This window comes from Ascidia mentula, chromosome 2, assembly GCF_947561715.1.
Source record: "Ascidia mentula chromosome 2, kaAscMent1.1, whole genome shotgun sequence".
Classification (NCBI taxonomy): domain Eukaryota; kingdom Metazoa; phylum Chordata; class Ascidiacea; order Phlebobranchia; family Ascidiidae; genus Ascidia; species Ascidia mentula.
In genome coordinates, this window is record NC_138567.1 from 10,021,681 (window position 1) to 10,042,846 (window position 21,166).

At 39.4% G+C, this 21,166-nt stretch overlaps 2 protein-coding genes across 8 annotated transcripts; both read right to left on the reverse strand.

Moving 5' to 3' along the window:
- Positions 1–183: 183 nt before the first annotated feature.
- Positions 184–7,054, reverse strand: LOC145889629 (poly(A) polymerase beta-like). Of its 5 annotated transcripts, none has more exons than XM_082980619.1 (17): positions 6,584–7,054; positions 6,251–6,442; positions 6,099–6,152; positions 5,653–5,854; positions 5,040–5,178; positions 4,786–4,969; positions 4,435–4,586; positions 4,236–4,358; positions 3,982–4,069; positions 3,741–3,803; positions 3,425–3,520; positions 2,621–3,202; positions 2,045–2,278; positions 1,623–1,724; positions 1,477–1,560; positions 1,090–1,150; positions 184–832 (listed from the first exon to the last, which is right to left on the reverse strand). In XM_082980619.1, the coding sequence occupies exons 1-16, from the start codon at positions 6,794–6,796 to the stop codon at positions 1,109–1,111; spliced, it is 2,550 nt and encodes an 849-aa protein (XP_082836745.1). In that variant the 5' UTR covers positions 6,797–7,054; the 3' UTR covers positions 184–832; positions 1,090–1,108. The 5 variants fall into 5 exon arrangements, 4 of the variants coding, with proteins under 4 accessions (XP_082836745.1, XP_082836746.1, XP_082836743.1 ...); XM_082980620.1 differs by having other exon boundaries at positions 1,090–1,136; positions 1,478–1,560; positions 6,584–7,053; XR_014399520.1 differs by having other exon boundaries at positions 1,090–1,560.
- A 1,596-nt stretch (positions 7,055–8,650) lies between these two features.
- On the reverse strand, positions 8,651–16,197 carry LOC145888481 (hypoxia up-regulated protein 1-like). 3 transcript variants are annotated; one of them, XM_082979235.1, is made up of 26 exons: positions 16,090–16,197; positions 15,934–16,027; positions 15,734–15,812; positions 15,431–15,576; positions 15,281–15,369; positions 15,091–15,219; positions 14,790–14,894; positions 14,603–14,724; positions 14,404–14,529; positions 14,213–14,347; positions 14,070–14,152; positions 13,877–14,009; positions 13,543–13,661; positions 13,398–13,466; positions 13,185–13,332; positions 12,829–12,907; positions 12,567–12,632; positions 11,666–11,773; positions 11,476–11,593; positions 11,126–11,336; positions 10,816–10,908; positions 10,402–10,527; positions 10,144–10,251; positions 9,926–10,022; positions 9,737–9,862; positions 8,651–9,093 (listed from the first exon to the last, which is right to left on the reverse strand). In XM_082979235.1, exons 1-26 carry the CDS (start codon positions 16,151–16,153, stop codon positions 9,005–9,007), a joined length of 2,862 nt encoding a protein of 953 aa, XP_082835361.1. In that variant the 5' UTR covers positions 16,154–16,197; the 3' UTR covers positions 8,651–9,004. The 3 variants fall into 3 exon arrangements, with proteins under 3 accessions (XP_082835361.1, XP_082835360.1, XP_082835362.1); XM_082979234.1 differs by having other exon boundaries at positions 9,737–9,865; XM_082979236.1 differs by lacking the exon at positions 12,567–12,632 and having other exon boundaries at positions 9,737–9,865.
- Between the last annotated feature and the right edge of the window lie 4,969 nt (positions 16,198–21,166).

Sequence of the window (21,166 nt, forward strand, 5' to 3'; positions counted from 1 at the left end):
TCATGACAAACTGTTGCATTGGTCCTTAAATCAAAGCACAAAATCGTAGGCCTAAATTCACCTTCCACAAACACAATAATAAACGATATCCACACGTTTTTTGCAAATCTCTTTCTCCCACTTTTCGGTTTAAAAGTCTCAGCAAATCACTCAATAATCACACATATAAGCATCTTTGTCCTGGGTTTTATTTTATTTTTCTGACTTTTTTTTACAAATCCTGTACAACGCACGCATAAAACAGAGGGCGCCACAGAGCAGCGAAATGAACACGCGATACTGACGAGGTCAATAAGTCATAAAAGAAACCTGCAGAAAACAAAGACGGGGGGGGGGGAGAAAGAAATCAAAATGACTTGCGACGAACAAAAGACGCGCGAGCAAACGTAAAACACAATTTTCCATTTAGTTTATTGTCTACTTGCAAGGTGTATATAAACAATGTACCATCGGCGCTGAACTGTCCAAGGACATTGTATTAAAATCAAGGTATAGTTCTCCGCATAATTTCTTGTTCGCTGGCACAGTTTTATGGAGTCTTTGATGGTGCCAAAGTCACAATAGAATTACTTCTCTCGCCCAATCGCTTGAGGTCGCGAAGCAGGTTTTCGTATTTCCCGTAAAAAATCCTCGATGGCCGGTGAACGGAGAAAAGAGAAAAATCGTAAAATATGTATAGGGCTGTACTGTTTAGCTGAGCGGTTGCCTACCCCGAGACGGCGAGCATACATACCCGAACATCGGGAGAGCGACTTCTCAACACCTGGCCAGCCACGTGGAGCGCCATTCCTTCACAAAAACCTGTGGTCAAGTGGCCAAGCGCCACAGTTTCCTGAACAAGAACGTTCACGGCAGTGTATGAGTTTGTAATAAACTTTGAAGTACAATTGCAACGACAGGGTCCAAGTTTTGAAAAGTAAATAAAAAACGATTGCATTTTCATTATTTTTGTAAATTATTTGAGCTATACAATTGCTACTGGTATGGAGGTAGTCAAGATATTAACGGTCTTGATGACTGCCTTGTAGTGTTTATGCGCATTTGACCAATGTATTATGACGTAAAGGGAGCCGTACAAATAGAACTCACCGTTCAACTCCGAGTATCGTCATCTACGAGTTGTGTTGGAATTGACCCTGGAAATGCGCGTCATGCAAAAGAAGGACGGGGTTACGTTGGGTCAAAAAAACTGCAGAACACTGCCGAGGCTGAGCCATTGTTTGTCAAAAATAAAACAGGTAGGTTCAACTAACCAAATAGGTTCGAGAAATACAATTGTATTCTCTTACAGTCTAATTAAAGGTATCTCCTCGATGTTAGGCATTTACGAAAAATAAAATCAAGCAGTTTTATACTGTCTTACTTCATATTATAACTAGACGTACTAGTACGTTAAAGGAAAGTGTTCCGATTTTCGGTCGGTCAGAGTGCGCAACACAAACAGAATAAAAGCGAAAAGTGAAACAAACTGGCTAACTTGGTTTTAAATTTTATGTTGTCCTTTAAGCGCGGCACGACTCGCAAGTTGGAAGTTGGCGAATCGGAGAGCTCTTTGTTTCTCTGGAAAGAAAAAACGTATTTCCAACTGAGCGGATGAATTTGGTCGCCTGGAATCAGCTTACCGCGCTGCCAATAGCCGAACTTCTCTCGGGGCTAAAGATCTTGGGTGGAACGTTGGTGACGTCGTTTTGCTGGGGGGAATGTGGACGCTTGCGGAATCCGCCCTTGGTACAGAACACAAAACAAACAAGTTAGAGTAGAACTCGTGAAGCCCGATATAGAAGTCTATCCAACAGTTTTTCTTCTTTTTATCTTTTAATGAATTTTCTGCAGCGCGACCTTGCTTGGAAATAACGGATTCCAAGATATAAATTCTTCTTACATGTACTATACTGACGGTGAGCATATGGCACACGTGATCCCATAATTCAAAGGCTATACATTTTTACACTTCACACAAACATACAATGAGCTTCATAGCGCGCCAATATATTCGCAATTGTCTTTTCGTGTTTTAACAAACAAACAGAAAACAAACTCTTACTTCCTGTTGCCGGGCAGACTGAACCGGATAACTGTGAACTTGAACGCTGTTACCCTGGACAATTCGGTGCGTTACGGGGATGGGGAAATGTGTTGTGATAGTTTGATACGACTGGCTGTAGGTGGGTGAAATGGGTTGGGGCACCTGAGCAAACTGTGGCGCCATCACGTGGCTGTTCTGAACGGTTGGAATGTGCTGCTGGGTGACGTAAACCGCGGCCGCGGCGCGCGACATCTGCAACGCGAAAGTTGTTTTGAAATTAGAATCGATAGAAAATGGTTGGCAGGAATTACAAGGTAAGTGTAGTAGGGCGTTGACATTATGCCACCAAACTGTGGCATTTCAGTTTTTTGTCTCCTCGTGGATTTAACAAACAGTACCGAAGATTCCAGAGACTCAAGGAGGACTCAGGTCTGCACAAGGTGACATAGGCTCTTAACGCATTTTATCAAGAAGACGATCACGTCTTTGTGGAAATTGACGATTAAATTTGGTTTAATTACGGAAATGTACAGGTCATATAACAAACACAAAACAGACATGCACTAAACTTGACAACGTACTGAAATCATATACCTGCGTTTGATTAGAAAGGCTTGAAATGACCGCCGACACCGGAAGACTTTTGGCACCCATCGGACTATTTCGCGACAACACTGGAATCGTCTGAATGTTCATTGGAGGAAGTCGAGAAGAGTTTCGGTTGCTGTTCAGTACAGTGGGGATAGCGGAACGGGGCATCTCGTCCACCCCTGGGGGAAGTTCGTCATTAAGCACATCGAACTTTGCACCATCGTCCAGACTCACTGTCCGCGTGATACCGTAATCCCCTTTCGTGCTCTCCACGATTTTTACCACAGCGTCAGTGGTGCTGGATGGTGGCGCAGCACTGGGCTTGGAAGGTGACGTCACCATTGGCGTTTCTGACGAGGTGGACACTGCGGCCGCGTCGGGCTTCGACTCTGGTGGTTGTTCGGGAGCCGCGGCGGGGATGTCGGGCGGAGGCGTCGGCGTATTGACGCGAGATACTTCGGAGTCAACGGACAACATGGAGACGTTGTTCATCGACGAGTTGGCGCTGGGGATGGGGGAATCGGTGCGGACCTGGCTCTCTGAAGAAGGGCTGTTCACGTGATTCGCCATGGCGTTTGAAGCACTCTGCATGAAAGGAAAATGTAGGAAGAATAGTTGGGCAACAAGGTAGATACACAAACGCTTCCACGTGAAGTATGCAGGAGCTGGTGTTTGTTTGGAAAATGAGTTTGTGATTTACTGATGTTCGTGAGAAATAACTTCATCAAAATAACATTAGGTGTCAAATTGAATTATCAAGATTTGTGAGTTACATTTATATATGTTTGAAGAGGAATAGTGTAGTACCCTTTTCTTGTTGGTTCTGCTTGATTTGATTGTGGCAGCAACATGGTCAGGTAGATACTGAGACAAATGATTCCTCCGAGCATAAGTTGCCTCTACCTAGAGTTTTTGTAAAGGTTGGTAATAAATTATAAATTTTACCAACATATTTTTTAAGCAGTAACGCTTCATGCAATCGGATGATTGGCAGGATCGCCCCACTACACAGGTCCTAACTTGGCAATCACAGCTACCATATTGAGATCATTAGGTTCAGCCCAGTGGCTGATCCAGCTAGGTATTTCTAAAGCATAGATAAAGTTCACAGTGGCGTAAATACCTTCATGTCATCTTTGTACACTTTAGAGTTGTGGGCTTGTCGATGTAGCGTGTCAGTAAATGCCTATGCATGAACAAGCAACAAACAGTTTAATAACCAAGCATGTTTTCTACATCGATTTTAAAATTGTATATCACAGCATGGATCAAACTATACATGACAGTTGTATAGCATTTTGACAACCACAAAAATATTGTTTAAAATTCGTTTTCTAACAAAACAAATTGATATAAGCATGCACCTGAATGTCGTTGGTTAAATTGATATCCGTGCGAATGAGATCTTTCACAAACCGAAGACCGAGAAACCATCTCGAAACATGGACATCCCTGTTGGAAAAATTAAAAATTTATTACACACTGAAAAATGCTAGTACTTAGTAAAAATGAACAACCACAATTTTTTCCATTGTATTACATTGACGGTGACAAAGTATATTTTATTGGCTTGCTATAATTATATTTTAAAAATATATGTTAACAAAAGCCTCCCTACTTGTTATTGTTGTCTTTGATCACTTGGGGATAGGAAGTTTGGTTAATGTGAGCGATAAGAATGTAGTCATTGCGCTCCAAATAACCAACAAGTATACGTATCTTTGATTCAACAAGGCCAGTCCTGTAAAATGTATATTGGTTTTGATATGCATGCCAAAGGGTTATTACTCCCAAAGCAAATGAAATAAAAGACTTACCATAAGCTGAAGTGCTCATCTGAGCTTGCACTGGCCATTAAAATAATAAAATGCTTGTATTCATTAAAAAAATTTGATTTCTCAAATAGCTTTAACCAAGAAGCCTTGTTTTCTTGAATTTCCATCGTCACCCGATATCCATCAATGAACTCCTGCATGTATCAAGAAATGATGAAAAATTTGGTCCCCAAAACTTGAAGCACAACTTACATTTTAATACCAATTTTATGTACAGCAGCAGAAGTTCCTGCATGCAGTACCATGGATAATAGCTGATTAGTACAGTTTGGCGCATGGGATTATCGCTGAACTAGCCTAATGGAGCAAGGCAATGGTTTTTATCGAACTTACCCCTTTCATAACAGTGAGAGATGAACGAGTAACATTGTAAGTTGAATTCTGTTGGGGATAAGCTGGAGTGATGATGGGCATAAGATGTAAACGATCTGATGGATTGTATCTTGGATCCCAAACTGGTAGATTTAGATTATTGCTCTCATCTGGTTGCCGTAACAAGACTGGCCTTGGCCACTCCCTGTATGGGAAATTTTCGGTTTTAAATTATTTGTAGGTCCAGTGAACTTTACCAGAATAATTTTACCCACCATTGGGAAAACACCCAAAAGAAGCGGTGAATTAAAGTGCTTGAAACTGCATTAGGATAGAGCTGACATGTTCTAGCCACCAACATGGCCCATGACACACCACCGAGATAACCCAACATGTTGCTATATATCCCCTTATCTGTAAAAATGTATATATATATATATAGTTAAATTTACCAACTGTACAATTATATAATTAAACATAATTATTGAAAGATGCAAACAACTTGGAGTTAACTAGTTTGAAAAGAAAAGCCAAAGCTAATATGCTAGTCATTAAGCAGACATTTCAAACACCACTGTGTTTATCATCAGTGCTTAAGAAAAGACTGAGTTGCAGCAAGGCGAGCGCAGAGGTAGGCAGACAACTAAATAAACAAACAAGGCAATCCAACTGAAACACACCATGTGACAGCAACCTTATATGCCTTACTGCAACTAAATCTTCCCTAAGCACTGATGATGAACACAATAGAGTTTGAAATATCAGCTTCAACATGATTAATATAATTAACTTTGGCTTTACTATTCCAACTACTTTACTGAAGGACTTTTACAAAATTTGCATTAAATCATTTGTTGCAATTTAGAATGTTAAAAGTTGTATTCATACTTTTGGCCCATAACTTGATTGCTCTCAATGTGAGGCGAAAATTTTCAATGTTTGGAACAAGATGGAGGATCTCATCCGTAACACGGCAACCATTTAAACTTCTTATACAGCGGATATCAAGGTTTTTTAACAAACTGTCATCTCTGAGATCCTGGTTGCCTGGAATGACTTGAAGGGCAAGTCGTGAGAAAAGTATATCCATCTGTGTGTGCAAAGATACAACATTGACAGGGGTATTGCCATTAGTAAATCTCAGAATAGCAACACAAATAAAATCACATTTGTCCTTGCCCATAATATATCTAGATGAAGAAAAACATTTGAAGTATATAAGTAAAGAAAATATTTTATACCTAAACTGATGCTGCATTTAACATTATCACATTTGCTTTAATGTGCAAAAGGATTGAAGCAGGTAAATATCTATAATATGTGTAAGCGCATACCTCAACACCATCAAACTTGAGTTTAATGACAGGGACGAATGCTTCCTCAATAGCCTGAAAATAAAGCATTTACTTGCAAATTTTAAAACCTCATGTACTTCTACAAAACATAACAATTGATATAATAGGCATAATTAACAACTTTTGCTTACTCGTAATTCTGTAACCTCTCTTCGCTCCTTGAGCATGTTATAAAAGGTTGAAAAGAAATCACTTCGGTTGACATGCCTTGGAACCACACACAAGGTATCAATGTCAGCCCCACGTGCACATACTCCTAACCGGTAAGAGCCAAATGTGTACAGTTTGCCTCCAACAGTATCGATCAGAGTCTGTGGGAGTTTCTGAATCACAAATACGGTATTAGGACTTAAGACACAAACTGGGATAAGCAGGATGCTTGGGGATTTATTTAGATATGTTACAATTACTGGCATGTAAATAAAACTTACAATAAATACGAAACAACTTGCATTTAAACTAACCCTTTCTTCGCTGACTTTTTTCACAAAGGATTTAACAAGTTCATTGACTTTGCTTAGAACGTTGAGCCGTGCTTGTAGTTCTTCTTCTGCTTCGAACACTCCAAACGGTTCAACTGTTTCTATAAGCTTTTGGGTCAAGGCTTTATCTTTTTGGGTTGGGCCAGCAAGACTTATAGGTGAAGTTATCCCATAGGTTCTGGTTTGCTGATCCATTACTACGAATAAAACTTCTACAAAACGAATTGTTTAAATATCTACCACGACAATATCTTTGTAAGCATGCAACAAAGTCACTTTCGACATCTGCGACATTACCGTTAAACCTGTATATTTTAGGACTGATCTTGTGTCGAATCAGTTCTAGAATTTGGAAAAACTCAAGCTAAACGGTGTTTCGCACGGTAATACAGTGTCAACCACCAAAAAATACGAACTTAACCCAACAAAAACGAGCAACAAATGACACAAACAAACCGCCGCCTTTTCGCCATCGTGGAGGGAAGAAACAACAAGGTATAAATTTGAGAGCAATCCGTACCACCACAGTGCTTATTTGACAAAGTTACATATTTTGGCTGAAAAATATGACAAATAAAGTAATCAAGAAGCAAATTTTATTGGAATACGTTAACTATAATGTATCTAGAAAGGAGAAAGTTTTGAAATACCAAAGCGAAATTATAAATAACAAACGGACGTGAAGATTAAATTTACCAAAATTGTAGCTATTAACTGGATAAAAACGTGCAATTAGGTCCAGTCCAGATACGCATAATATAATTCTTTACTGCTGTCCGAGACGCAAATTAATTTTGCCCATTTCCCTGCGCTCGCGTGTAAGCCTATATTTTAATCTTGTCTTGTCCAGGCTAGTCCGGGGCCCGGTAAATAACTTACCTGTACCTATTTTGAAAAAGATAAAAATTCTGTGACACTTTGGGGTCAAATGTGCCAAGGACCGTCCTGCTAACCAACAACACAAAACAGTTTGAAAACACCTCACACGGAATAACAACTCACCTATCCTCGAAAACGGGTGCACTGTGCAAAATTGTCGATAGCCTGAAACTGTTCATTGCGGCATTTTCGCAAATAAACAGCAGTATGATAACAATATGCAAAGTTATAGCCCAAGCAACTGGGTACATGTGAAGTTCTGATCGACTCCAGCTGTGCTGGTGAAGCTTTTTTCGATCGCTGATGATGTGTCTCTTTTCTTCCAACACCAATAGTCCTGTACATTTTCCAGATATTGTGCATTTCGCTGACAGTTTATTTTAAACTCAATTTTCCGTTGTCGTGCATTTGTCAACTGATGACACGCCGATGCACGACAACTGAGAAATGAGTTTAAAATAAACTGTCAACAAATTGCACAATATCTGGGTAGGTTGTGCAACACCTATTAGATAAGGTTTTACAAAATTGTTTACAAGGTCGTATATCTGTATTTCTATAAAAACAACTTTTGCCTACGGGAAATGCCCACCATGTATTTTGTCCTCTGTCACAATCCATAAATGACGTGACAAATCAAACAGTTAATTGAGCACACATGTATGTGCTGCAAGTTGCCAGAGCGAATTTGAGCATAGCGTATTTTGTCACGCGATCATGTGATCAATTCAGCGTCATCTATAGTGGTCCCTTATACTGCCATATAGCGACTAAATGTATTACTGTAATTATAATAAACACCTTGTATCAAACAAAGAATTATTTTATTTGTGGCGCCCTATAGACCACAAGATCTTCTAAGAGGCTCTATACAAATCCTTGCTGTGTACTTTCTTTGTTATTAAATTTTTATTAACTTTGAAGAATATAAAGCCCCATACAAGCCACAGCAACGATTACCGGCAAACAAGCAGAACTGCCGACAGGTGCATTTGCCGAGGACCTACAGGATGTCTTGAATTTTATTGCCATGTGGGTCTACAAGACTGCAAGTTTAGTTTTTTGGCTTCGCACAGCTTTCATATGGCGAGTAACACGAAGTTGCAAACTGTTGGAAACGTTTGTTTCCTCTGGTCTGGGGTGACAAGTTTACAAATATGACTCGGACGGTGCACCTGAAATTCTCTATTGGGTACACGTAGTAACGTCAAGATGTTTTCAACACCAACAACAGTAAACAACAATTAAAAGTTTTTGCAAGTAAACTCGTCTCGGCATGTAGTGCACAATGTTGAGACGTGTGGTTGGCGAGTACCGGTAACCTGCTTGGAACGCAGTGGACCGACCTTTCAGGAGCTCAAATACTTCAGGACAGGAACTGCAAAAGCGCGCACAAATACTCAAGAAACGGAAACAAAACAAATTTGCAGGTGGTCCCGACTCGCAATCTCGTGGTATGGGAGGTGCGTGTACTCCATGTAAATAGCCTAAGAAAACGTGAAAGCTAATAACTGTCGCAATAGGTTAGAGTTCCTCTTTGTCGTGATCCTCGTGCGTCGTATCTTCCGTCGCTTGCTCTGTCTTTGGCTCGGACGATTCTTCCGTGGGCTCATCTACAAAATATAACGTCCAAAACAGCAGTATTACGAAGAGTGGCACATTTTTAAATGGGCAAAGGGTCCAAAATAGCCCGGGAAGACTATATGTTTTATGAGGTAGGACAAAAATGACCAACTCATGAAATTATTAGGTTTGCAGGCTTGGCAGCCCAGGCATTGCAGCCTAGCTGGTTCAGCCACTTTTTCCTGACAAGTCGGAGCAAGATTTGAAAAATCAAGCTCCCGGTGAGGTTTGAACTCACGACCCTAAGCTAACCAGGCCCAACGCTCTACCAACTGAGCTACAGGAGCTCAGTGGTTTCACGGGGTATATTGTGGCCAAGGTACACTGGTGCGCAAGCGCACAACTTGCCAGGCAACCTTCACATATACCTAGGGGATCTCTACCACCGTATCAGATAACGCAGTAATATTTCATGTAATGGCATGATTGGCACGATCGCCCCACTGCAGTGATCGCCAAGCAAGGACCTGCGCAGTGGGGCGATCCTGCCAATCATGCCATTGCATGAAATATTACTGCGGTAACTCTTGAAATTTTAGTATTATGTCTGACACGTTTAATTTTGTAGTGCTTAACCCCCAAACACGTACAAAACGTGCTATAATGTAACAGTCTTACACGGAAACATCGTACCTTTGCTTTGCTCTTTCTCCACGTTTTCGTCTTCCTTTGTCTCGGTCTCTGGTTCTTCCAACACAGTGGGATCTTCCGTTGTCCCCTCGGTGGTCGGTTTCGCCTCGTCTTCTTTTGCCTCTTTGTCTGCTTAAAAATTTTATCGATGCAAATTCGAAATACGGAAAAGTTGCTGAGCAGAAATGTTACCGGTTGACGCTGTTTTATTCGTGTCCATATCATCCTTTACTTCCACCTTCGGCTTTTTCGGTTTGGCTGTTTTAGCTTTGTTGTACATGTACTGCACCTAAATATTAAAAACACATTCCTATAAATAACGGTATCATTTTACGGTTTGTTTGGTATACGTAAAAAAATTAATTTAAGGAAAATTTCCCGTGTAGTCAAGTCAAAAAGTGTGTTCCCACCTCGCGGTTTAACTCGTAAAACTTGTGCTTCAGATCGTCAGGCTTCATAACCGGATCTTCGTAAGGTTTAAGAGCTTTCTCCTTTACCAAGGTCTCATTTTTCCAAGTCTGCACAACGAAGCGGAACCATTAAAAATCCGGGAAGCAGCCGCTTAAAATTTCTTTACGATGTACATAATCTTATGCGATACCAGCACATGATGTTTAGCTATTTGACAAATTCAAAAGGTGCAATTAGTTACGTCATGCACAACTTACAACAGTGCTATTGTACATTTCGTCCAGAGTTTTGATTTCAACTTCGGTGTAGATCTGAGCGTCTTCAGGCAACAACTTCACGGCCGTAAGGAAATGTCTGGTGTAGTTGAAGAGGCTCTCCATCTCCTGTAGATAAACACAAGGTTAATAGTAACTACTTGCCTAATCCACCAGTTTCGTAAACAGGTGACACACTCATACATAACAAAATAGTACAGCTGTAAGGTCACGCAGTAAAGTTTGGAAATAAACTTCGTCCGACCCCTTAACATTTTGTGAACAACTGGCCAAACCCATTCTTAAACTGATGTGCTATTTGTTTCCAGTGGAGATAAGTCCATTCCTTTTTGTGTGTATATATTATATTTTATTCTATCAGGAAAGACTGCATTGCATGCTGCTGGATAGACATACCTCTAGCAAAGGAATGTTGTCCTTGCGCAGTTTGACTCTGGTCAACCAGGGACGAGCGACGTCCTTCAGTGCTTTCAGCTTTTCATTGTAGACCTGAACAGCAAATAAAGTTTAAAAATGAAAGAATACGCAAACTACACAGTTGTTTACGACAATTTTAGTAAGACGCTGCATGAAAAAGTAATAGCGACGATTCTACTTGTATTTTGACAATCAACTCTCAAAAACACAGCGCAATGGCGACCGCAAGCTAACGTTGTGTGTTTTCGGTTTTTCGCTCAGTAAGAATCAATTCTTTGACGTGATCTACCTCTGCGGGGGGTTCCCCTTCCAGGTCGTCTATCCACTCGGAGGCAGCGTCGAGAGCTGCCGAAACTTCTTCCTGTTCGGTTTCCGTGAGCGCCTCCTCGTATTCTTCCAGGTAAAGTTTGTCCCTCTTGTCGTAGATGTAGCTTTCAAGTTTGTTCATGGCTGTTTCGCGCGCGAGTTTGTACGCGTCCTTATCTGCCAATTCCTTCAACCTGAAAATGTGATTTGGTAAAGCAGAAAGACCACGGTTAACTGCATACAGATAAGAAATTTGCAATTCTTCATTGGATAGGGGCGAAAAATTAAGTGCGTAAATCTGACATCTGAATGCTGTCAAAAAAACCTGCTTACTTGGCCACAGACTTTTCCTCATGCTCATCTGAAGGGTTTCTGTGATCAAGCATCACAATATGATGTTCAAGGTTTTCTGATTTTTTGACCTTCACAACCTTAGACACTGTCTTCGTATCTATAGTGGATGATGTTTTAGTTAGTGTAAGAAGTGAGGTAAACCACTGCAAAAACAGGGAAAAAATCAAACCATTTTTCTCTTTAGCATTCTCATCAACTTTAGCACTTTCTTCTTTTTTAGATGCATTTTTGTCATCTGGTGTAGTTTCTTCAGTCTTATTTTGCTTTTCAGTCCCATCTTAATGATAAAAACATGATAGGTTGACCACAAACTGAGTATGAACCATTCTTTAAACAAAGAGAAAAGTGAACCATCTTACACATGTGACGACACAAAAACTTCATGAAACTTTATCAACAAACACAATTTTTCCAAGAATAACACTGTCATTAAAGTCTTATCTTCAAAGCATAATACAGTAGTGGAGTGAGTAACAACACTACATTTGTACTATTGCAAGAAACTACAACAACCCCCAACTAAGACTACAGTAGAACTCAGTTAATTCTGATTCGATTTGTCCTGACTGTCCGAAGATGTTGGTTTTAACCCGAACACTGTGTAGTTAGTAGGATACTGGTGAAAATTACCCTAATTGAACACAACAATGACATCTCTGACCTAAAGATGCAAAAAAGCGCTGCAACACATAAGTATCCAACCTTACTCTCTGATCACTTAAAAGTATTGGGAAAATTGATAATTATGTTTAACAAGCAGCAGCAACGGTGGTTAGTGAGTCTGTTACAATATTGAGAATAATGCAGTTAAAAATATCTCAAATCATTTAACCTACAACTTCACAGGAATCTAAGCTAATTTCTGGATAAACCAAATCGGGATTAACCAAGTTCCACAGTTATAAAATAAGTTTTATGACATTAAAGTAAACTCCATCCAATGGTTTGACAAAACAGCAAATTGTTTACAGCCCACTTTATCATGTTATTCACCTTTCCGTTTAATCACATAAATATTATCCAAGAAGCCACCAGCAATGCAATTACTTGGAATTGATTTTAATAATTACCTGTGGATTTAGTATCATTGTCAGTGTCTCCACCACCAAAGAGACTAGAAATACCATCTTTTATTTCTAGCAAAGAAATTATTTTCATTGAATAACTGAAAATTGCAGCTAATTTCCCTCACCAACCTTTAGTGCAATATTACAGAACACATAAATCACTTTCATTATTGTGTCACAGTAATCACTTTACAATGCAAGGGATAAAAAATGGAAAGAACAAAATATACATTACAACATATCCACCCCAAACCATCATACTTACTCTGTAAAGTGGATTCTTCAGTGGTGGCTTCCGTGGCATTCTCCTCGACTGTTTTATTTACTTCATAAACAGCCTCCACCTAAACAGTACAAATGTTGCCACAATTATAGGAATTTAAGAGAAAGTAGGGTTAACCAATGTTTGATATTGGAATAACATGTTGCCAGTTGATTGGTAAAAATAATTTTTTGAATATAACAGATTTTCTCTTTGTGATCATAAACAGAAAGGATCGATAGACGAATGTCAAGAAATGCATTAAAACCTGTGTCACTTCTGATGAGCCAAAACACTGTGTTATTTTGCTTTCTGCAACCAAATGTAAAGTTCATTAAATTAGACAGCATCACACTCACACTTTCAAGGTTGAGTATTCCACTTTCATCCATGCGAAAGTGGGCTTTTACTCCTTTTGACTCTGAACTATTATCTTCCTGATACTTGTCATGAATTGCAGCCAGACCCTTTATTTCTACAACTGCCAGATCAGTGGTACCAAAGATTCTGAAATTATAAACAGGAACATTACCCAGCTTTCCATAAGATTATAAATTCAACTGTGTACTCACTTTTGCTCTTGTTCTGACAGAAACTTTATGTCTCCATAACTTACACTGAAGTTGAAGTTGTCATAGAATCTGGAAATAAATTCATTGAATTGAAAAGACTGTCAAACTTATTTATTATAATTTATTTGGCATTTGTTATTTAAACCTGTTAAAGGTGATGACTTTTCTTTGTGGATAGGGATTTGATCTTTGGAATAGAGTTCTTTTTATGTGTTTCTTTGCAACAGTTCCATCCTCTTGTGTGTTGAAACGATCAAAGTCAATCTGCAAAGTACCTCCATAAGTTATAACAAGACATTTTTTTTTGTCACAGACACAAGTTGCCAAGAGAGTTGACAGCACAATGTTGAAAGTTGGACAGACAAAGAAACAGTAAAAAAAGAGCTGGTTTGTAGAAAAACACCAGCCAACTTTCGTCACTGTGTATTTGCAGAGTCCCAGAATGTCATCAGGATCTTGTTTCAAACATAGTCACTCACCTCTATCGGGTAAACTGCACCAGACTTAATATGAAATGTTTTGACCCTAAATGCACTGGACAAAGCAGCAGCTTGGTAAGAGGCACCCAAAGCAAAAGCTTCATCAGCATTGATACTTTTCCCAAGTTCTGACCTGGAAAGTGCATACAAGAGTTTTTTTACCGGAACCAATCCAATCCAGTGCAGAACTTACTTTCCAGAGGCTTTCAGGAGTTTTTCTTGCACTTTGGGGATGCGCGTTCCTCCACCAACCAAAAGGATTTGACTCATTGAGTCCTAATAACAAAACAGTGTTTTTCCTTTGTTTTCATGAAAACAATTTATGGCTGCACATACCATGGTCATATCAGCGGCTGCAAGAGCTTCCATCAATGGACCCGGGACACGCTCCCATACATCTTCACATAAATTCTCAAATTCCTCCCTTGAAACTTTTGCCCTAAAGTCCTCATCATCGATTAATCCCTCAATCTACATGTCAATTAGTTATTAGGAATATTTAAGGCTATGAATACTGTATGTTTTACCTGGGCCACATGATCAACATTTGCACTCAACACTTTCATTAAACGTTTTGCTTCCTTGAGCAGTTTGGCCATGGCGCGGGGACTTTTTGTGACATCACTCTTGGTCTTTTTTTTAGCATTAAAAAGCTGCACAAACATCATGTATGAGTTTGGACTTGTCAAAAACTCACCATCCATACAAACAACAGCAATATCAAACCTTCACAAGATGATCCCTTAATCGAAATTCCAACTCTAGGCCTCCAAGCCCCCTATCATGTCCAATGCCCTTTACAGACAGTTGTGGATCAGTGATACCATTTACCTTCATAACTTGGTATGCTGCAGAAACATATTTTTGGTTGGTTTGATGATTTGGAATGCATTTGTTGTTTAATATACATTACCTATTACAGATGCAACAGTACTGGATGCCCCCATGTCATAAAACAACATGTAGGAGGCAGTGCTATTGATATCATGTCGGCGAAACACTCCATAATTTAATGCAGCTGTAAAATATTTAAATTACAAGTAAATAAACACATGACATAGTGGTGGGTATCATTAAATTTTGCGACAACAAAATTGTGTAATTTTTCAACAAGCAGTGTTCATAAACCAATAAATTTGCTTGGCTTCAACGTATCAATCAGAAGTCAAGACAACAAAAAATAAAACGAAATTGCAAATTATGAAAATACATACCAGCAGTATGACCATCCATAAGTTGAGTCACTTTAAGGCCAGCAAGTTTGGTGGCATACATCATTGCCTTGCGCTCAGCTTGGTTGAAGTATGCAGGTACAGTTATAACACAGGTGTCTATGGGCTGTTCTGCAGCAAAAAATAAGCACATATAGTTAAGCCCCCTTGGTATAAATGCAAACATACATACGTGCATACTCCTCGGCCAATGACCGAGAATGATTTAGTACCATGGCAACAAGCTCCTCTGGAGAGTATGAGAAATTTTCTTCTTCGTTGCTGCATCAGAAAATTTGTGAAATTATGGTAAATTTACTTAAATTTTGTCTAATTGCCTTACACAAATACTATAGTCCCTGTGTCTGGATCCTCCTGGATGTTATGGTGTGGAAATCGCTTTTGATAACGCTTCACAATGGGGTTGTCGACTGACTTTGCCAGTAGGTCTGACAAATACAAGAAGGTAGTCTTGGGAAGCCTCACACCCTGTTAAAACAAAAGTACATTATAAAAAGACAACTAAATTTATATACAGTCTTGCAACATTCTTTGTACAAATAAACAATTTGTTCTACAATGCCAACCATTCTAAGAGAAGCTCAAAGAAGCTTCTCAGTAAATGTTTAAGAATATTTGTCATTACCTTCGTCATAGCAGCACTTCCAAAATACCTTTCTCCATTGTCAAATGACACTGCAACTTCAGTCTTTCGTTTTGATTCTCTGTGACAAATAGCAAGTGTAAACTTCTTTATAACTGTCCACCGTGTAGGCATAGCATATGTTTACTGGATGTGAATTAAATTACACTGTTTTGAATTGAATATATATGTTATAAACTCACTTGTTTAAAACAATTTCCATTGGCACTCCTGGTTTAACAATGGCAATCTTCATCCACTCGGAACCAAAATCAACTGACATAACAGCAATACCATCTTGAAATCAAAAATAAATTTTAAATCTCTATATTTAATCTCCACAAATTTATATCACTCACCTGTTCTGCCACACAGTCCAAGCCACAAGGCTCCAAATAGAATCAATATTAACCTAGTCTTCATTATATGTATTTAGTATATTATTTTTTAATAAAGATTAAACCTCTGAAATAGAGAATTGTATGATAACTGTAGAAAATACAATACCAAGTCAAGGACACATCATCCTAACTCCACATTCAAAAATTTTCTGTTGTAACACAGGATTGCATCATACTGCAGATTTAGTTTACAAATACAAACACGTCTCCCTTACACACTTCCAGGCGGTTGTACCATTCACAACGCGCTACTGCTCCAAAGACCGATCAGCTGATTGTCGCGGTAGTAAGTTCATAACACTAGGCAACACGTGGTTGGTCAGATCTATATGACGTCACAAGGCTTTTCTCACTGAATATTTTTCATAATTAGAGAAATATAGTCAAGTTTAAAAGTTGGCTTGGTAAAAAGAAAGACTAACAGGCTGGAATGCACCTGTCAAAATAGGTCCACTATTATGCCAACAAGATTAACAGCAGTTCAGCGATTATGTACACGTGTACTTTTCGGTGCGCCATGAAAAATAAAATCCCCTAACCAGACCTGCTACCGGTAAATTGCATCAGATTTTTATAATGCCGTTTATCATCTGTTTTACGTCAAACAACGGCACCATCATTCATTGAAACCCTTCTTATTATTTAATTGGTATTAGTAGAGATCTAAAAAAATGCAGATATTCTTGTGCCTGTAGGATTGCCAATTGCAACACGTCACAATTTTCTCTGACAAGTCCGGCATTTGGTATCAAAATTTGTTTCAGGGCGAAATATTACAATATGTCGAAATCCCTTGGATTTTTGAATGACACATTTGCCACATCATATACAGTATATCAATAATTATTGGTAACTGTGTAATTCAGGTAACTTCGAGGTTATCAAATGGGACATCGCACTGTAGGCTATAAAAATTTTCAAACACATTTTTGTTTTTAAAAGTGAGTTGCGTCACATAACGCTTAACTTCCCGAAAATAGTTCATTTTACAAGCTCCTATTCAAACAACAATCCAATTAAAGTGAGTTTGTTCACAATTTCATCACTATTACACAAAGGGTTTACGAGGCTGTTAAAAAATTGCCTTTTGTCCATGGATGGGCTGAGTTCTAGATTTGTATTACTTGGTTAAGAGTTCTTTCAAGATTTAACACTAAATTCTGTGCTCAAGCAGTCATGCATGTAATTTTAGTTCCGTTGTCTGTGCGGCGTTTGATGGAACAACAAGAGCGTAGAGAATATGTTCTTCGCTAGTGCGTGTCTTACACTGCGGATTTTTTCGACGAATTTGCGCCATTGTTGTTCACGGGAGGGTAAATAGTGTAATAAGATCCAATGTGGTGATAGTGAGAAGAAAAGTGCGCGACAGCATTCGTCGGAACATCATTTCTAGAGATTCTATTCACATTCATGCGACTTTGTTTCATCGGAAATAGTTTTTTTGTTTTGTGATTGTGCCATAAGACGTTAATTCATATTGATAATACTCTATATATTGTTTGCCTGCAGTGGCCAGTGATGTTTATATCCAATCTAATAGTTTAAACGTGATCTGACCAGATCATTCATAGCCGTAGGCATCACTGAAGCAACGCAACACAAACCTATTTTGTCGTGGCAAACAGCACGTAAGGCTAGGTCAAGACAGTTGGCTTTCTTTTGAAGATTTTAAAAGAGTTTAAAAAGTCGTTATCCTGTGGTTGCAGTTGCAAAGTGCAATTAACAATGAGATTTGTTTGTTTCGAAATGTCCCAGCAGGAATTGCCGCATTACCCGCTTGCATTTTTGTATCCTACACAGAGAGGTTTCAAATCAAAACAGTCAGCATGGCCGGGCTCACATGCATTAATTATGCCTATCGTACGGGTGACAATAACAATCGGCTTATTTGGGCTTCCTGTTACAGTGCGTGGAGCGTAAAATTCTTGTCACGGAGCATGAAGTGGGACTGTGGGATGTGCACAAGTCACGTCATGAAAATTAACTCCTGACCTTTTCAGCGCCGCGCACGAGTAGTTTCCTCTCTCGCCGGTATGCGTTACGTCAGGACTGTAGGCCTGTTTTCAACTTGGGCGTGGACCAAGTCGAGTGTACGTAGAACTTTGACGTTTTGTCACAAATAAAGGCAACTTTTAGTCGATTCCGCGTATTTGTCAGACAAAGACGTACCGTACCAAGTCGCCAGCCATATTCAGGAGTGTTCAGCCCATCACTCAGCGACCCTTAAGTGACCATTGACTAATAAATAGGTTTGTTAACTGGCGGTTTGCGTTCAACGAAAAGAAACGTTATTACGCAATACTCGCTGACGCAAAACCTCGGAGATTTTGCGAGTGTCGTAACAGGCACCATTGTTCCCAAAGCAGTGAAGCGTTTAGATAGTATTTGCAAAGGCCTTTGTTAAGTCGACCACCGGTAAGGTGCGCCGAACGAGATTGTTGTTAGCGGAGTAGAATAACACCAGCAGTTATTTACGTAGCAACGGAGCCAGCGTACGACGACAATTGAAATTGAAGTTGGCCTTGAATTAGTTGTGCCAAGTGCGATTTACAAGTGCCCTAGGCCAGTTTCTGTTGCACTAATGATAGTATTTATGTTAATCCTAGTGCTATTGTTGTAATTTGTGCTGGTTATTTTTCAGAATTACCCCAGCAACAACAATAAACACAGTGTTAGAGCTTATAGCAGCTACTTGAAACTTCATCAAACGATATGGGAAACTTTCTCTGGGCCATTGTGTGGTGCATCTTGTTGCTGTTCATCGGTTGGCCTGTTGCTGGATTTCTTGCTGGACTGTACATCCTATGCTTGCCGTTCGCAGTATGCATTGAACCTTGTAAAGGCTTTGTAGACCTACTATTCAAGGGCGTCCAATTGCCAAAGCTCTTCGCCGAGAACATGGTCGCCCAGAAGGAAATGTGTTAATTTGTACTTTTGAATTGTATTTTCTGTTTTATTTTCACCTTCTGGTAATCAAATTAAAAAGGACGTATTAACGACGCTACTAACAAGTAACTTATATCTCGTGTTGCGAGTATCGGACTAACTGATGTATTCGCTTACACGTCATATCCAGGCGTTTGCCAGATGTTAGTAATATAAGGCATTTCAGTACAGCCCCAAAGTATCCAAACGTCCATTAATAGTGTGGTTTATTGGGTCCAGTGATATACGAGTTATGCTTGTTACGTTTTACGCATCGTCCAATTTATTGTGGCTTAGTTTGAAATTTTGTAGTGTGCTTCCATTTAGTCGTGATAAGCTTTTGTACTGATTTTGAAGAACTGGTTCCCACTAAAGTGGTTGTTGGCATATACAATATCACATACACACCCGATGCGTGCTGCATATACGAGTGTGGGTTGCAACGTTCACCATATAATCACACAGTCACAAGCTGTTTCCTTCCTTCGATCTTGTTCGCAAATCATCAGCGAGGCAGGCACATCCCATCTACTGCCTCGAAACCCGGTGCCAAAGCTTGTGATAAATGGACACGGCGAACGGGACAGTAGCTCTAAACTGCTAATAAAAGAACATACATAAGTTTTACTGCAACAATTCTTCTGTGTGTCACTGTCACCATATAGTTTACAAATGTGTGTTTTACAAGTTGGCGTTTTGCTATGTGAATATTGGATGTTACACGTACGACATATATACTTTCGTTTTAGCTGATCGATTGTTATAAAGCGAAACCATTACGTCTGCTATGATTGTTCTTTTGAGATCACGGGCGCCGCAAGTGGCCATTTTCCATCACTTGAAGCCTCGCATCTCAAACTAGTTTAGAAAATAAAATTTTGAAATTCACCCAAAAGCACATATAATTCACCTTGCATGCTTGTTTAGGCGTCGTATTGAATATTTTCGGTTACACTGTCAGCCTAAAAATGATGTATGTATTCACCACTACTTTGGCTCATACAATTCGACATTTTCCCTCTTGCTGATTTGTACAACGAAGGGCCTCAAATGGGCCCTTCTTTGTAATGACCTAATCTATGTCCGAGAACTACATGTTGTTGTTGCGTAATTGGACGCATACTTCAAACACGGATCGACTAAATGTCCCGAAACCAAAGGAGCATGTCGTGATGCGTTGACTTGTTGGTTACGCAAACACCGGGTTAATAACTTACAAAACAATCGAGCTATAAAATTGTGCGACATCAATACAAGCACACGACTATATGGAATACAGTTAATATGCCACCGTACTTATGTCTCGAGTCATCACGCTACGTGTTCGACCGCCACAAATATGAAGAGTGCGACACAAATGTTGCTGAAAAGACTCCAGTAACATGCCGGTTTGTTACACTAAACAGTTTAGATACAAATGGAAATCTAGTGCAAAGTTGTCTGGTTTGTAACTTTGTGTAAAAAGTAACATATCAGGGTTAGTCAGACTTAACTTTAACGCGTTGCTTTATTAAAGGATATGCTTTGTAAAAATAAACGAACGATCGCAACTGTCATTTTCTGTAATTCACCACTTTACTTTAGACACAGGCACACGTGGAGATTTGCTCATTTGACTAGAAGTTGCAATAAAGTCATAACCATGGGTAACATGCTTTGGTCAATCGTTTGGTTCATCGGACTGCTGATTGTGGGCTGGCCCATAGCCGGAATTCTTGCCGCGTTTTACATTTTTTGCCTGCCATTCGTCGTCTGCGTGGAACCATGCAAAGCAATAGTGGAGTTTCTGGAGAAATGTGTCAAACTGCCAGTTTACTTTGCCGAGCAAATGAAGGAGGGCAAAGAGATGTGCGGCTAAGGAAATATTTGATCTACGTGAAAACACTACGAAAATCGCAAAATTCTTTGATTCGTTATTAGACTCGATATTTCGTTTGCATTTATATGATAATATGATAGAGTTGCCCCTCATAAGTCTGTTTAGGACATTGAATTATTTTTCAATTTGTTTTAAAAAAAAATACGCGTAAGAATACGCAAATCGGCGACACTTACTTTTCTCATTTACTTTCATATGCTTTGGTCTCTTGTCAGTTCTTGTGTATGGAGT

Bases quoted from the DNA above. Each gene is read 5' to 3' on its own strand.
- LOC145889629 (XM_082980616.1), bottom strand. From the start codon at position 6,796: ATGGATCAGCAAACCAGAACCTATGGGATAACTTCACCTATAAGTCTT. The intron at 5,179-5,652 runs GTATGAATACAA...ACATTTTTACAG, and splicing joins AATCAAGTTATGGGCCAAAA to ATAAGGGGATATATAGCAAC. The intron at 2,279-2,620 runs GTATATGATTTC...TTCGCGTTGCAG, and splicing joins GCCTTTCTAATCAAACGCAG to ATGTCGCGCGCCGCGGCCGC.
- LOC145888481 (XM_082979234.1), bottom strand. From the start codon at position 16,153: ATGAAGACTAGGTTAATATTGATTCTATTTGGAGCCTTGTGGCTTGGA. The intron at 13,333-13,397 runs GTGAGTACACAG...TTATAATTTCAG, and splicing joins CTGTCAGAACAAGAGCAAAA to AATCTTTGGTACCACTGATC. The intron at 11,337-11,475 runs GTAAGCAGGTTT...TCACATTTTCAG, and splicing joins GAGGAAAAGTCTGTGGCCAA to GTTGAAGGAATTGGCAGATA.